We start from the raw sequence: 14,206 nt of genomic DNA, 5'->3' as shown, positions 1-14,206 counted from the left end.
TCAAACTCTGACAGTACAGTGGATTTATTAGGTGAGTGTAGGGGTTGCATCATTGTATTATTTTACTGATTCGTGTGGATATTTAGCCTTATAGATTTGAATTTTTTGTTGTAAGAGCAAGCAAATTCATTGCATTTTTCTGTGAAAGAGAGTTCTGAAACTATCTCTTTTGGAGGGGTTGTAAGCTTATCAACTATAACAAGCAGAGCGCGAGTGTTGTTGATGTTCTCATCAATCTTTTCAGAAAAGTGTTGCTCTCTAGCCTTGAATAACCCATGGTTAAAATTACAAAGACTTTGTTTGTAGAGGTCATGGTGAATTTGCAGTTTAGTTTTTCTCCATTTACACTCTGATTTCCTGCATTCTGTTTTCAGAGCCTTTACCATCATAGTGTTCCTCCATGGTTTTCTCTGCCTGTTGGTAAAGGTCATCTTAGTTTTAATAGGTACAGTGGTATCAATGACATTTGAGACGTTTCAGTTGAAATTATCCAGGAGTTCATCAGATGTTGGAAGAGGCCAAAAGTGTCAAAAAGAGAATAAAGTTCTTTGCCATTTTTGTCCATGTTATTGTCTATGTAGTTTCCTTGCACTGAAATACAGATTAACGACCCCCCCCCCCCCCCCGCCTTTTTTACCACTTCGACACTGTAGGTACTTTGGGTTTAATTGGATCAATAGTGACTATCAAATGAAATATTTGATAAGGAAAATTAATAAAGAAAAATTACTAAATATTAATAACTTCAATTTATTAAAAACGTCACACGGAGAACCAATCAAATATAGGGCCTTGACTCACGTTCAGATTATGAGATTAAGTATTCTCAATAAACTTACCGTTAATCAAGGAAATATTAGTTATCACCAATAATTATCAACGATAATAATAAAAATGACTCTAGTCAAACCAGAGTTCCTCGGGGCACCACCGTCATAGACGGAGTGATAACTAATATTAAAGTCTCATAAAATATATTAAACTAATAATTAAGGGTTAAACACCGATAAATATAATAGTTTAATTAGTTGAAGGATTTAAGAAGTTCTTTTCTTAGTAGAAGCTGGCTCATTCATCTTTGTGTAATATTAAATAAACAGACATATGGTAAACACAAACATTTATTAACAAATTAATAAATGCAACAAACAAAACACAATAAACTAACTAAAGCTAACAGCAAACGTATGTTTGTGTGTATGTGTGTGTGTGTGCGTGTGTGTGTGTGTGAGAGAGAGAGAGACAAAGAGAAGAGGTGGGGGCTCGAAGAAGGTGTGAACCTTCTCTTTGTTACACAAAGGCCGGAAGCCTGATCTCTCAGTTCTTATGACAAAGTTACAATGGTATCTAGTCGTTCATAAAGTCCTATAACATGTAGTAATGCCCAGTTGGTGATTAGTTACCAGTCCATGAGATAGGAGATGTTGCGCATTGCTTGATGCCAGCGGCTGGGTGAAGAAAGGAAGCTTTGTGGTGAAGAGGTTCTTGTCTTATTTGTGGCTCTTAGGCAAAAGAGGATTCGGATCGTCTGTGCTGTGCTCAGTTGAGGATAACCGGTTGGTTAACCTTCGTGGTGATCCCACGCCATAGGCCAGGTCCAGGGCCGAGGGGACAGCTGGAAGCTGGTCTCCTGGAGTTGAGTGATCAGGGAGAGAGAGCGGGAGGAAGATCCGGGAGCAAGATCCAGTAGAAAGAGTCAGTAGAAAGAGAGCGAGAGATTGTGTGCTTCACTTTATATAGGACCGGATGATGTCATCACCTAGGGGTCAATTCAGCCAATGAACAGTTTGGGTGCCTTGGAGGATTCACACCTGGGTGTGACCTGTTGTGGGGGTGAAGGCATTTTGAGGTCTTTGTCCCAGTAGGCTGTGGGTTCTACGTTAAACAAACTGACAGTTCGAGTTAATCCAGAAAATGAACAATCATCTTTGGGCGCCGGTTGCACCTACAACACCTATCCATAAAACTCAAATTTGTTGGTGCTGCCTCATTGAGAATGGTACCACAGCTACATTCAGTCAGCCATGTTTCAAGTCTAGATTATAGACTGCTATCATAGAAGAAAAGCAAGAATATTTAATTATGCCAGTAGTCTGCTATCTACAAAAAGCCAGGAGCCGCTGCTCATAATTTTCCATAGAAGAAAAGCAAGAGTATCAGCAAGAATTGTAAGTAGAGACGAAAGCAGAGAGAAAAGTGTCTGCACTGTAAGAAAGCCGGAAGTAGAGTGTACATGATAGGTCAAGTTGGCTGGGATGGGAATGTTCAGGTGTTTCTGTGCAAGTTAATGCTGCAGGATAGTAACCATGAGTATGCATACCAAGTTAAAACTGCATAATTTCATCTATTCTGTACCATTTTATGTGTGCACTTTTAAATGACAGTCCTTCAGCCCCTGTCGGCACTCCTCATGTTTTGTATTCATGCATGTTGTTGGAAATTGTTGTGCCGCTCACATACTGATCGATACAAGTTCAGCCAGCTCAGCTGTCCTTGAGTCCAGCAGCGATTTGTTCATGCCTGACACCCCCGTTGTCCATAACTGCTTTAACCTAAGATTAGTCTTGTACTGTCAATAGTCTTTATGTGGTTGTCATTCAGGCTTCTAATCTTCAACTCGATTAAACAGGATCTTACCCTGAACAGAAGGAGCGGAGAGAAAGTAACACAATGCGAAAGGAGAGGTTAGAGTGTGAGAAAAAAAGAAAGAAATGTGGAAAGTGGACATTGATTGATTGGTGCTTTGTGTCGATGTATTGGTTGCATCGCTGACCTTTTACAAAGGTTAGAACAATGTTACTACCTGTGTAAATTTGCAGACTAAATTGTTTCCCAATGCCCTTTGTTTTTTCAGTTTTTCTTCTAATTATTGGAGGACAAAATAAAGCAGTCAACCAGTGGTTAAACATCTTCTCTGCAGCCACGCACATGATCATTATTAAGCCTCTTGTACAGTATTGCTAAAAAATATATAGATTTTTCAGAAAATAAAGCTAGATAGATCTGTAATTGTGAGTGAATAAAACCAAATTCCAAAAACAGTTGTAACAATTGTTTGGTAGCCATTCAAGTTATTAACTACTATAACATATATAGACATAGATGAAAAATATTTAACATGTAGTTTCTAACAGCAGGGTAACATATTGAAGAATGCCTGCACTTTATGCACTCGTATTGCCAAGCATTTAGCTTGCTCAGGTATAGCTGAATAAATACCAGCTCCAAAGGTCCTGCAAAGAAATTAAATAGGACCTCTGACCTAAGACCTATGATATAAGCATTGTGCAAGAGTACTCAACAAATTTCTCATGAAAGCAGCTCATACTTAAATAGTACAAGAACTGGAGGGTGAAAATAATTTGGGACCGGAACTGTGCAAAAAGAATTGTATAAATAAAGCTCTCATTGTGCATCACAGGTGACAAGAATCGTGCTGCTGTGGGTCAACAACCACTTCAATGACTTTGAGGGTGACCCGGCCATGACACACTTCCTGGAGGACTTTGAGAAACATCTCGAAACCACAGTAAGTTGAACCATCAACCTCAACTTAGTTCTTACTTCGGTTCATCTTTTTTTGTCACTTTTTTTCTTCAGTTCAGTCGGTTCATTTTACATTTTTATGGTTCTCAAAGACATATCCTCGGACAATTTTTTGTCAGAAAAGTAGCTCAGATCCAATGGTTACTGCACTATCATTTAGATTTCTCATGTAAAAAAAACTTGCACATGATTACATTCGTTGTTTTTCCATCCAAAAACTGAATTGCACACCTCAGGAAATAAAAGATAATTTAAATGCAAGACTCCTCAAGCTCATAATTTTTTCCAATTTTTTCCCCTCCTTGTTAGAAAATGAAGGGCCATTTGCGGCTGCTGAACATCGCATGTGCAGCCAAGGCTAAGTGGAGACAGATAACTCTGCAGAAGGCATCCAGGGAGTCGCCGCTCTACTTCAGCGTGCAGGGCGGCAGCGAGAGAGGATTTGGCATTTTTGTTGAATCGGTAGAAGTGGGGAGCAAGGCTGCAGAGGCGGGACTCAAACGGGGAGATCAGGTGAGAGGACATAAAACTCAGAGTGGTACTATTAGATATGATATATTGCTGCCTGTGTTTTTTTAAAGAATGACAGCATTTATAAAGTACATATATGTTTCAACGTGATGAGGCATGAGATGTGACATGAGTCTTATTTACTGTAAGGAGGTCAGTAGGGTTGTCAATTGTACCGGATTATATGTCAGTAACCAGAGTATTGCTATAAAGCTATTGGCATTTGTATGCGTCCCTGGATGTGAATTAGTCCTCAAGAAGACGCTAAGAAGGGGATTAATTACATAATTAAATGTTTTATGTGATTCATGTGAAATATAATATAGAGGTAGAATTGATGTGAAACAGTATAGAGACACATTTCAACTAAATAATGGGATGCAGGAAGAAAAATCTGTAAATATGGCATCAACTGGTTCAAAGTCACAGTGTGTAATGAAGTGAATCTCCATGCTAGATGCCTTGAGGCATCTTCAGGAGTGTCAATTTTTTGACCTATTTGTCTGTGAGGATTTAGGTTGTATAGCCCCATGATCACCGGGTCAGCAGTCTTATGTTAACATCCAATGATTAACCACATGACAGTGTGGTTAATCTGAGGTTTTATTCAACACACACTAGCCCTCAAAGACAAAGTGAAACAAGTGTCACATCTTTACAAAGCTGTTAAATATTTGTGTCTTATATAATTTCACATATATATTTAGACCTTATAATATCACTTTTGTGTTTTTCAATTTGTGCTTACTTGATCAATGCTGACTTTGAGATCTGTGGCAAGTTTTGGTTACTACATGCTCTAGAAGCTGTTTGGACTATTTTAAGGAATTCTAACAAGAACTTAGAGACCTCTAGAGATGAGAGAAGCCTCCATATTTCATCTCTGTAGTATCATCAGTCATGTTCTGACGGCAGAGTGGCTGAATGGAAGCCACTCCTGAGTCTGGAGTTTACCAAACGACATTCAAGGACTTCTTGAAGGACTGAGAGGCTGAGAAACGATTTATGTGACAAAAATTCCAAAGCACCAATGCCACATCTGTGATAACCAGATATCCCTCATCGCCTGGTTACAGTGAAGCATGGTGTTGGCTGCATCATGCAATACTTCGTAGCAACAGAAACTGGGAGTCTTGTCAGTATTTAGGGAAAAAAGTAGCCAGATATAGTAAAGGAAGGTCCTTAAAGATAATATACTCTAGAGTGTACCTCACTTCAAACTGAGGTAAAGATACATTTCTCATCACAACAACTACCTCAAGATTATAAACATTACAAAAGTGGTTTGGCTTTGGGAGCATCCTCTGAGTTTCTCAGCTGGAAGTTGAAGCTTGGACTGCAGTAAAAGAAAAACTTTGGATAAAGAGTTTTCATGTTCATTAGTGCACTCCATAAAGCCTAGTATAGCTTGAGAGCATCTGTAAGAAATAAGAGGATTATAATATCCGAGGCCTGAGCACATTATGTTTGCGCCTTCCATTTTAACAGGAGCACCCTGATCGCCTCAAGTTGGAAAAAATTAAACTCGGAGCAGAACAACCCCTAATGTCATGTAGCTTCACAGCAAAATAATTGCTGAGAACGGCTGATTTGGTGGTTGCCCTAGTCGCAACAATAACAAAATGAAGCAGCCTGCATTGCTTTGTCTGATCGGGACATGTTCAACATAAAAGGCAGTACAGTGTGCCTCCATGTTTGCAACTCGCAAAATGCAATCTGTCTGATCGGAGCCTAACCCAGTATTTTTTGTGAGTTTTTTTGTATTTTTACTATTGCCGACAAAAATGTCAGTGTTCAGGGCAGGTCACCCAGCAGTCACACTGCACTGCACACTTCCCTTTTTTGTGTCGTTTTGAAAGTACTAGAAGAGCTAAGCTTGTATATGCTCTGTCAAAATAGTCTAGAATAATATTATGTATCATATCACCTTGAATTTAATCAAGAATAAAAGTTCAATTTTACTCCTGCTAAAATTCTGTCATTTCATCTGCCTTGTTTCAGATCATGGAGATCAATGGTCAGAATTTTGAGAACATCTCCTTCTCCAAAGCTGTTGACATCCTGAGAAACAACACACACCTCTCTCTCACAGTCAAAACCAACATATTTGGTGAGCAAAGACAGAGTATTTCTTCTCATGGTGGTGCACGTAGAACACCATCTGCATCACCTCAGATTGATGTCCAATTGTTTGAATTTGAGACCAATCTCCTTCCTCCTCTCTCTGTACCTCCATTAAGTCTTCAAAGAGCTCCTCAGCCGGATTGTGCACGAGAAGAAGAACGGCGGCCCTCACATTCCCAAGATCCAGGAGAAAAAAGGCAATCGCTTCTCCATCGCTGACCTTCCTGGAGACATGGAGTTCCCTACAGACCACAAGAGCACTAGGAAAATGAAGGCTAACACTGTGTCAGGAGGACGGAATAAGATCAGGAAGATGCTGGAGAAGACGCGCTTCAGTATACTGCCGCCCAAACCATTCAGGTAAGAGGATTTATGTAAACACTACTATCTGTATGGTTGCAGGCAGTGCTTGAATGGGAATAAAATGGATTAAAGGTAATATTCCAGTGGAGGTGTGGTGTTAAAACTTTGTAAATACAATGTTGTGTTCACGTCTTGTTCTTGCTGCCCCCAAGTGGCTCAAAAACTCAGTAAATGCAGGTTTAAACAATCAGTAATGTGAGTTCAGCCGACCCACAATCCTCTCTGGGTCGCTCTGCTATCTCTGCATTGGTGTTGTAGCAAGCTGTGACTTTCTTCCGACAGAAAATGTGAGCAGAAATCTAAGCCCTGTACTTTGCCACTGAACTGAAGCACTGATTGTATCTCAGGAAGTGAGAAGCACATTTCAGCCTTCTTTCATTGCTTGTCTGAGCAGGAAATGGAGAAATTTCACCCAACAAATACTAAAACGCTGACCTACATTTTTTTTTTTTTTTGGAAAGTGGTGGAAATTAACTGAAATATATGACATACAAGTCCTTTCCATTTCAAGCTGTGGGTACAGGAAGAACATTGCTCAGAAAATGTGACATTTACTTTTGCGTTTTCTTACTCGTGGTTGTCTGGGATGCAATGCTCCGTCTACTCTTTCGCTTATCTTCAGCTGCTGTAATGTCGATTGGTTCCAGCCAAATCACAAAAATGTGAAAAGGCCTCATCATCATCATTTAACCATTGTTGTTAACTTGCAGCATCTGGAGCAATTGAAAGCAATTGTGTAGATGGAGGCTCACATTCAATATTCCAGCCGTAACGTGCTGATACAGGCTTGATTTCATTTCATCATTTCATGCCTCTCCAGGCCTCATTAAACTCCATATAGTGTGTGTGTGTGTGTGTGTGTGTGTGTGTGTGTGTGTGTGTGTGTGTGTGTGTGTGTGTGTGTGTGTGTGTGTGTGTGTGTGTGTGTGTGTGTGTGTGTGTGTGTGTGTGTGTGTGTGTGTGTGTGTGTGTGTGTGTGTGTGTGTGTGTGTGTGTGTGTGTGTGTGTGTGTGTGTGTGTGTGTGTGTGTGTGTGTCTGCTGTTGTCAACCTGTTAATTACAGAGCGCACCGTCAGCATGGCACTCACGCACTGTAAACTCGCTCACTCACACACACACTGTCACATCTACGTCCCCTCCCTCATTTTTCTCTCTCACTGTGTCCACTCTGTTCATCAGTTTAAAGCTTGACAGTAAATGTCCACAAAGCCACAGTTTCCATGAAAACTGATTGTGTGTCTGTCTCCTAACGCAACATGCCATCCCCCGGCCATTGACCGGACGCGGTGCACAGCTTCCGAAGGCTCTCTGCTGCATTTTATTTATCGACCAAACAAGGGCTTTCATTGCTTTTTATTTTGCTGGCCGGCACCATTCAAACCACTCTTTGGTTCAAAGGCACTGATGGCTGATCAAAGGGACTGGAGATGAAAATGGAGATGAGATGAGATGGGTGGTTTGGGTCAATTGGGATTCATCAGTGCCTGTAGTAGGATGAAAATGTGATGGGAGGCTGGTGACAACTGGGTGCATGTGTAAAAAAGGTACAGGCTGCTCTTAAGACTGTGTCATTTTAAAATATACCATGTGGATTTAAGTACGTCCACACACACGCAAACACACACACACACACACACATAAGCTGGGCTCATTGCCATTTTAAGGCACACAAGGATGCAGCCAGGGACCACTGTTGCCATGGTACGGTCTCAAGGCTACATTTTAATGCTTGTTTTCCTCCTTAAACACTTGCCAATTTAAACTAAAGGAAATTAACCTTGTGTAACTATTTAAAATCCCATTCAAATGCTCTTGCCCAGTACATACACAAACCTATTGTCACTGCTGCTTCTTTCTGTTCTTGGTTGACATTGTGCTCCACTTCAGACAAGGATTTTATGTGACAAGGACACGCTGGCAATAAACGAGTCGTTTTTCTGCCAAATGAATAAGTCCAGTCCTGTGCATGCACCTAAACACACATCCCATATTGACCAGCCCAGTTGATTTACATTCCACAGATTGGAAAGCGATAGACAGAGGTTTTAGCCTTTTGACAGTTTGTCTCAGAAGTCTAGGTGATTTAGTGAGATGGCGATTAAGGAGTAACCTCATGTCTCCGGGATGCCATTTTCATCCTCTAAGCTTCTTTGTGATACAGCTACATGCACTAAATCATGATGCTATCACTATTACTATTGTGTTATTAAGCGTTTTCGACATTCAACCTACAATGCATCCACATTTTACTTCATAGTCACTACACTGTTGCTCCAACTGCGAGGAGAACTGCTCACAAAATGATTACTACTCCACTTACTGTTCCACTTGAACTGGACAGTAGTTAGAAAGATAGACTGTTTCTTTTATTGCCAGAGGCTCTGTCTATATTCCCAGACAGGTTTCTGGTTCTGCCTTGTTTTCCAAACCACAACATTTTTGATAGCCATCAGTGAAGAGGTGACAACGGGGAAAACATCGCCATTTTTGTGCGCTGTTTAGTATGTTGTTAAACAAACTATTGATTATTCTGTTTTATTGTTTCAGCTTTTTCTTAAACTATAATCTTTATGCGCTTCCTCCTACTTGCTGACAGATTACCTCACAAGTATTTTTTTTGTGAATGAGGTCAAATAGTCGAGGTGGATTTCCTGACATATCCTGCACCTCCCTGTCATGAGTGCTGTGCTGTGAATGAAACTATGCTGGCTTTATGAAATTGCTCCTGACATTTTCTTCTTTTTTATTTCAGCAAACCTGTCAGTGTGTTCAGACTTTGGCAACTGTATATTCTGTCAACCTACTTGTGCGTTTGTGTTGTTTTAAGTGTGTGTGAGAAAAGGGAGGCCTAGTCACTTGCATCGCTGAATCACTTCAGCAGAGCTCTGCTTCTGTTTTTTTATTTTTTTCTTGCTTCCTTTTTTCTTTTTCACGCTTTTCAATGTCGTCTCTCTCCCGTTTGTCTCCACTGCTTCAGGGGCCTGTTTGGGTAAGACCTCTTGCGTAACTCCCCATCCTCCAGCCATTTAATTCAGTATCCATCTGCAGACCTGCACACAGCAGACAGTCTCACACACACACACACACACACACACACACACACACACACACACACACACACACACACACACACACAGACACACACACACACACATGACTAAATGTACTGTATTCTGCAGGAATATTGCAGAAAATACCCCAGAGACCTTGGTTTAATTACAATGTTTTATAGAATAGAGGAGGGTTATGGGCTACAGATGGTTTTGGTTTTGATAGTCAGCACACCTGCCACCTGAAGGAAAGCTGATAAATACCTGTATATATAAAAGTATTATTATGCCTTTCCTTAACCTGCAAGTGTGCATATTAACAGAATTATGACACAGTCTAGATCTAACAATGTAGTCTTATTTGAAACCTATCTTATCTGTATGTCTCAATTTCACCATTATACTCTGTTTAAATCTCCTTTGTCTTTTTCACCACACTCCAATTTTTTTCCTTTTCTTTGTCTGCCCATGTGTGTTTTTACTGTCCTTCCATCTTGTCAGTGCAGTCCGTCGACCATTGACTCGAAGATGCAGAGGCTTCGCTGCAGCAGCACTCCGCTGTGTTAGCGGAAGCCCTGCATTACTGCATCGTGTTCAGTACATACTTTACAGACACACACATAGAGGAAGATGCCATTAGTATGCAGGCAGGAGGAGAGGAACTCTCTGTGTCAGACATGCAGTTACAGACCGCGACTCAAACTCAAGATGTGTGTATGAGTGTGTATTTAACATCAATAAATCAATGTAGTTTTCAAGTGCCAATTTTAGACCGCATTGCTTCCATTTTCTTTTATTCTGTTCTTATTTTGATTGTAGGTCGTTTATTATTAGTCTGAATTGCTATAAATGTACCTACTTTAAGTCTATTCTAAAAGCTTGAAAGTTGAAAGCTACCAGAGCTGTTTAAGAAAGTGTTATTCAAGCTTCGGGAACCCACATTTATTATTCGAGGCAGGGCTTTTCAAAATCACAATACCTGTCCTCCTATGAGTTTGTCTCCATAGAGTTGCCATTTCCATCGCATATGTGCAGATCCAGACAGTCTAATGATGCCATTAATGTAAAGGTTGATGTTTGCATATCCCTGAGCGCAGCTTAGGAGCCAGGCAGAAAGGCGCCTGTCTTTCAAGTCCAGTGTTGCGTCATGATGTGGCCAACCACTGGACACACACAATAGAAAAGAGGGCTAAATGCAAACACCAACATGTATCGAAAGGGGAAAGCAGGGACACAAAGTACAGAACACCCACAAGGTCACAAATAATTGAACTAAAATACTCCTTACTTATCATGTCTTTTCATATGTGCTCTGCTGTTTGCAATGCTTGTTTGTGTCTCTGTTAGCTTGTGTCTACCTTGTCTCATTGTCTAGTGCCGTGTGTGTGTGTGTGTTGGTGAACTTGTGTTCTCTATCCGTGAATGCTCCTTATCAGTTCCTGCCATTCATGAAACCGCCCTGTGGATGAATTTCCACTGTGTCACTGCCGCATATTAAAATATAGTGATATTTTGTGTTGCCATTCTGCAAGAGTAGACATTTTTGATTGAAACTCCTGATATTTTTTTTCCACCGTTTAATGAGTTATATGTTCTCAAGATGAAGGGAAAAGCACTCGTTCCGGTAGCTTGTGCTTAGAACTCATAAAACGAAAGGAAAGGAGATTCAGGCAACTCTTTTAAAAAATGTCTATTCCTGCAAAAAAAACAAGCCTTAAATTGATTCTAAGTTATCACATGATGGACAAAATCTAATTTTCCTGTCTCTCTCTCTCTCTCTCTCTTTCTTGTGATTTCACACCCTTTTTCTTTTACTACCACCGACCCCTACTCCTACCTTCACCCCCTTCCTTTTCCTGTCCCTCGTCTCCCCTACTGCCTTTCCTTTTTAGTGACGGTGGCATGGGTCATTCTCAGGACGACAGCATTGTGGGTACCAAGCAGTGTCGTCACAGCGTGGCCATCATGCCCATCCCCGGCAACCTGTCGTCCAGCAGCCCCGACCTGCTGCATCCGGCCACCAGTGTCCTCGACTTCTCCAACCCTGCAGGTAAGAAATAATGCTAAATGAAAATTAAAGGGATTCTGTGTGGACGGAATAATCCTTTATTAGTGATTTCCCTGTTTCTTTCTTAATGTGATAGTTATGAGGCACTTATCCATAGTCAGTGTGTTACCGACAGTGGATGTCAGCAGATGTCGTTTTTTAATCACTTAAAGTGTAAGCTGTATTTAGGATATTTTCAGTCCTCTTGCCTACTTCCCGAAATTGGAGGTATGCTGACCGCTGTCTGCTGTAGGTAAAACACTGATTATAAGTATGTCATACAACCCCACTTCAAAATATCCAAACTATCCCTTTAATGAATAGATTTGTTGTTTAGTTGATTCCTCTTTTTGAACATTTATCTTGAGAAAAACAACAGCCTGAAACTCTCAAAGTGAAACATGAAGCGTTGGGTCAAACCAAAACACATTCAACAGATGCCTTTCACGACACATATAATATATTATTTATTTATATTTAAGTAATTTCATGGAAGGGAAGCAAAACTTTCATTACTCTCACTCACAGTTTTATGTTTTTGACCTTAATGGCCTCATTTCAGGTTTGTCAGTCAAACATTTCGGTGCTTATTTCCGGAACCAGTTTGTCACACTTGACTTGAGACCTCGGCCTCAAAGCTACTTGTGGAGTTAAGGATTGCTCAGTGGGAACTGAGAGACGCCGTACAGACAGCCAGTCATCCTTGAGCATAATCGCATAAAGCAGCCATATGACAAGCATACTGTTGTGTGCACTTGGTTGTCTTAAATGCAGACACCCTGTCTTTTCTCTTTTCTCTTTTTTTTCTCCTTGAAATACTGGCAAACTCCTTTAAACACACTTACTGTACGCTCAATTGTGCTGACAAAGGAACACACATAAACTCACTCAAAGCAAGCAACTGGAGCTTTCTGATGTAGTTGTACGCACACAAACACACACACACACATACACACACACACACACACACACACACACACACACACACACACACACACACACACACACACACACACACAGAGCTGTTGCAGAATTGTGTCCGTTTGAAAAGGATTGACCTCCTAGACTTTAAGACTTATTTATTCCTTTCTTGTGAGGCGTGTTTCTGTTCCCATAATTATTTGAACTAACATGGAGTACTCCCTGTGGATTTTTTTGTTTGTTTGTTTGTGTGTTAGTGACAAATAAATATTGAGAGAGGGGAGAACAAACAAGAGAAAGTAGAAAGGTGAAAGAGTGAATATGTTCCTGATTTATTGCACCAGTCATTTATCACCAAGCTATACACACACCTGCATGTAGATCCGAGGTTTTTAAGCCTCACATGTGGTTTTGTTGTACTAGAGTACACACACACACACACACACACACACACACACACACACTAACTGCACCACATGAATCATCCACCATTAGATCAAGTTTCTTTCAGTCCCCTGGCTTCTCATTAGATTTAATAGTAGAGGAGAGAAGAGCGCGCTCAAACAAAGCCCCTGTTCCAGATGCTGGACAGGGCTCGTAATACCTCCACAGTCCTACTTGTAATTACATTAGCAAATAGATCAGAAGAAGCGCTGAAGAATCAATATAAAATCTTGAAAAATTGTCAGTCTTATAACATTCATTGTATGGCTTTAGATAGCTCTTGGGTTGTTTTAAAGTGTTTTTTTAGGGTGAGATCTTTTGTATTTTAGAATCACAAATCTATTTCATTCCAATCACAGAACCCATCGTCTATCTGTCTGATGACACTTTAGCCTCTGGGGGCAACAGCTAACATTTAATATTTATTATAAATCTTATGGTGATTGTCTGTAACGCATTGTTATTGCTGCCTACCTTGGTACCTTTGAAAAGGCATTCTTAATCTTAATGAGGCTTTAGTAAAGTTGAATTAAATATTACTGATCTGGACTTTATTTGACAGCATCTGACAAAAGTGACTTAGTAAACCTCTTTTTTCTATCTAACTTTTTAATAACTACAGTGCTATATTTGGTTAGACATGTGTTAACTAAAGATTCCAGCTTCTCAGATGTGATAGTTTGCTATTTTTCTCTGTCTTATATCACTTTTAAATTATTATTCTTAAGTGTTAGACTCATGTTTGGGAAAAAAACATGCAATCTGAAGACGTTCCCTTGAGCTCTTGGACATTGTGATGGACATTATTCACTTTTTTTTCTTTCATAGACTCAATAATTTAACAATCGATAGAAATAATGATTGATCATAATAATAGTCTCTAATTTCAGCCCTGATTATGAACAGATGTTTGTCTGGCATTTGAAACACTTGATGGTCCATCCCTGCTTCAAACACCTAAAGCTGAAACAGATATGAAAGTGTAGCACGGACGTTAATGCCGCAATGTTCTTTTAGAGATGAAGGAACAGCAGAAGCATTTTCTTCGGTGGCTGCTGTTCGTGGGTGGTTTCTTGTTTGGAAAGTGGTGACATGTTGTTGTATTATCTTCTTGGTCTTTCTTCTCTCTCTCTCTCTCTCTCTCTCTCTCTCTCTCTCTCTCTCTCTCTCTCTCTCTCTCTCTCTCTCTCTCTCTCTCTCT

At 40.2% G+C, this 14,206-nt stretch overlaps 1 protein-coding gene across 4 annotated transcripts in view; it reads left to right on the top strand.

Annotated features, from left to right (window-relative positions):
- rapgef6 (Rap guanine nucleotide exchange factor (GEF) 6) overlaps positions 1–14,206 on the top strand; it is a gene marked incomplete at its 5' end in the record, with an annotated part of 147,517 nt that overhangs the window by 105,527 nt on the left and 27,784 nt on the right. For all 4 annotated transcript variants that reach the window (XM_083926496.1, XM_083926495.1, XM_083926497.1 and 1 more), the window contains 5 exons: positions 3,422–3,529; positions 3,856–4,059; positions 6,058–6,166; positions 6,297–6,540; positions 11,486–11,643. In XM_083926496.1, the coding sequence (XP_083782622.1) occupies positions 3,422–3,529; positions 3,856–4,059; positions 6,058–6,166; positions 6,297–6,540; positions 11,486–11,643 (823 nt within the window). The remainder of the gene's footprint in view (positions 1–3,421; positions 3,530–3,855; positions 4,060–6,057; positions 6,167–6,296; positions 6,541–11,485; positions 11,644–14,206) is intronic.

The sequence above is a fragment of the Echiichthys vipera genome (assembly GCF_963691815.1).
Source record: "Echiichthys vipera genome assembly, chromosome: 14".
Classification (NCBI taxonomy): domain Eukaryota; kingdom Metazoa; phylum Chordata; class Actinopteri; order Perciformes; family Trachinidae; genus Echiichthys; species Echiichthys vipera.
This window is presented reverse-complemented; position numbering and strand designations above follow the sequence as displayed.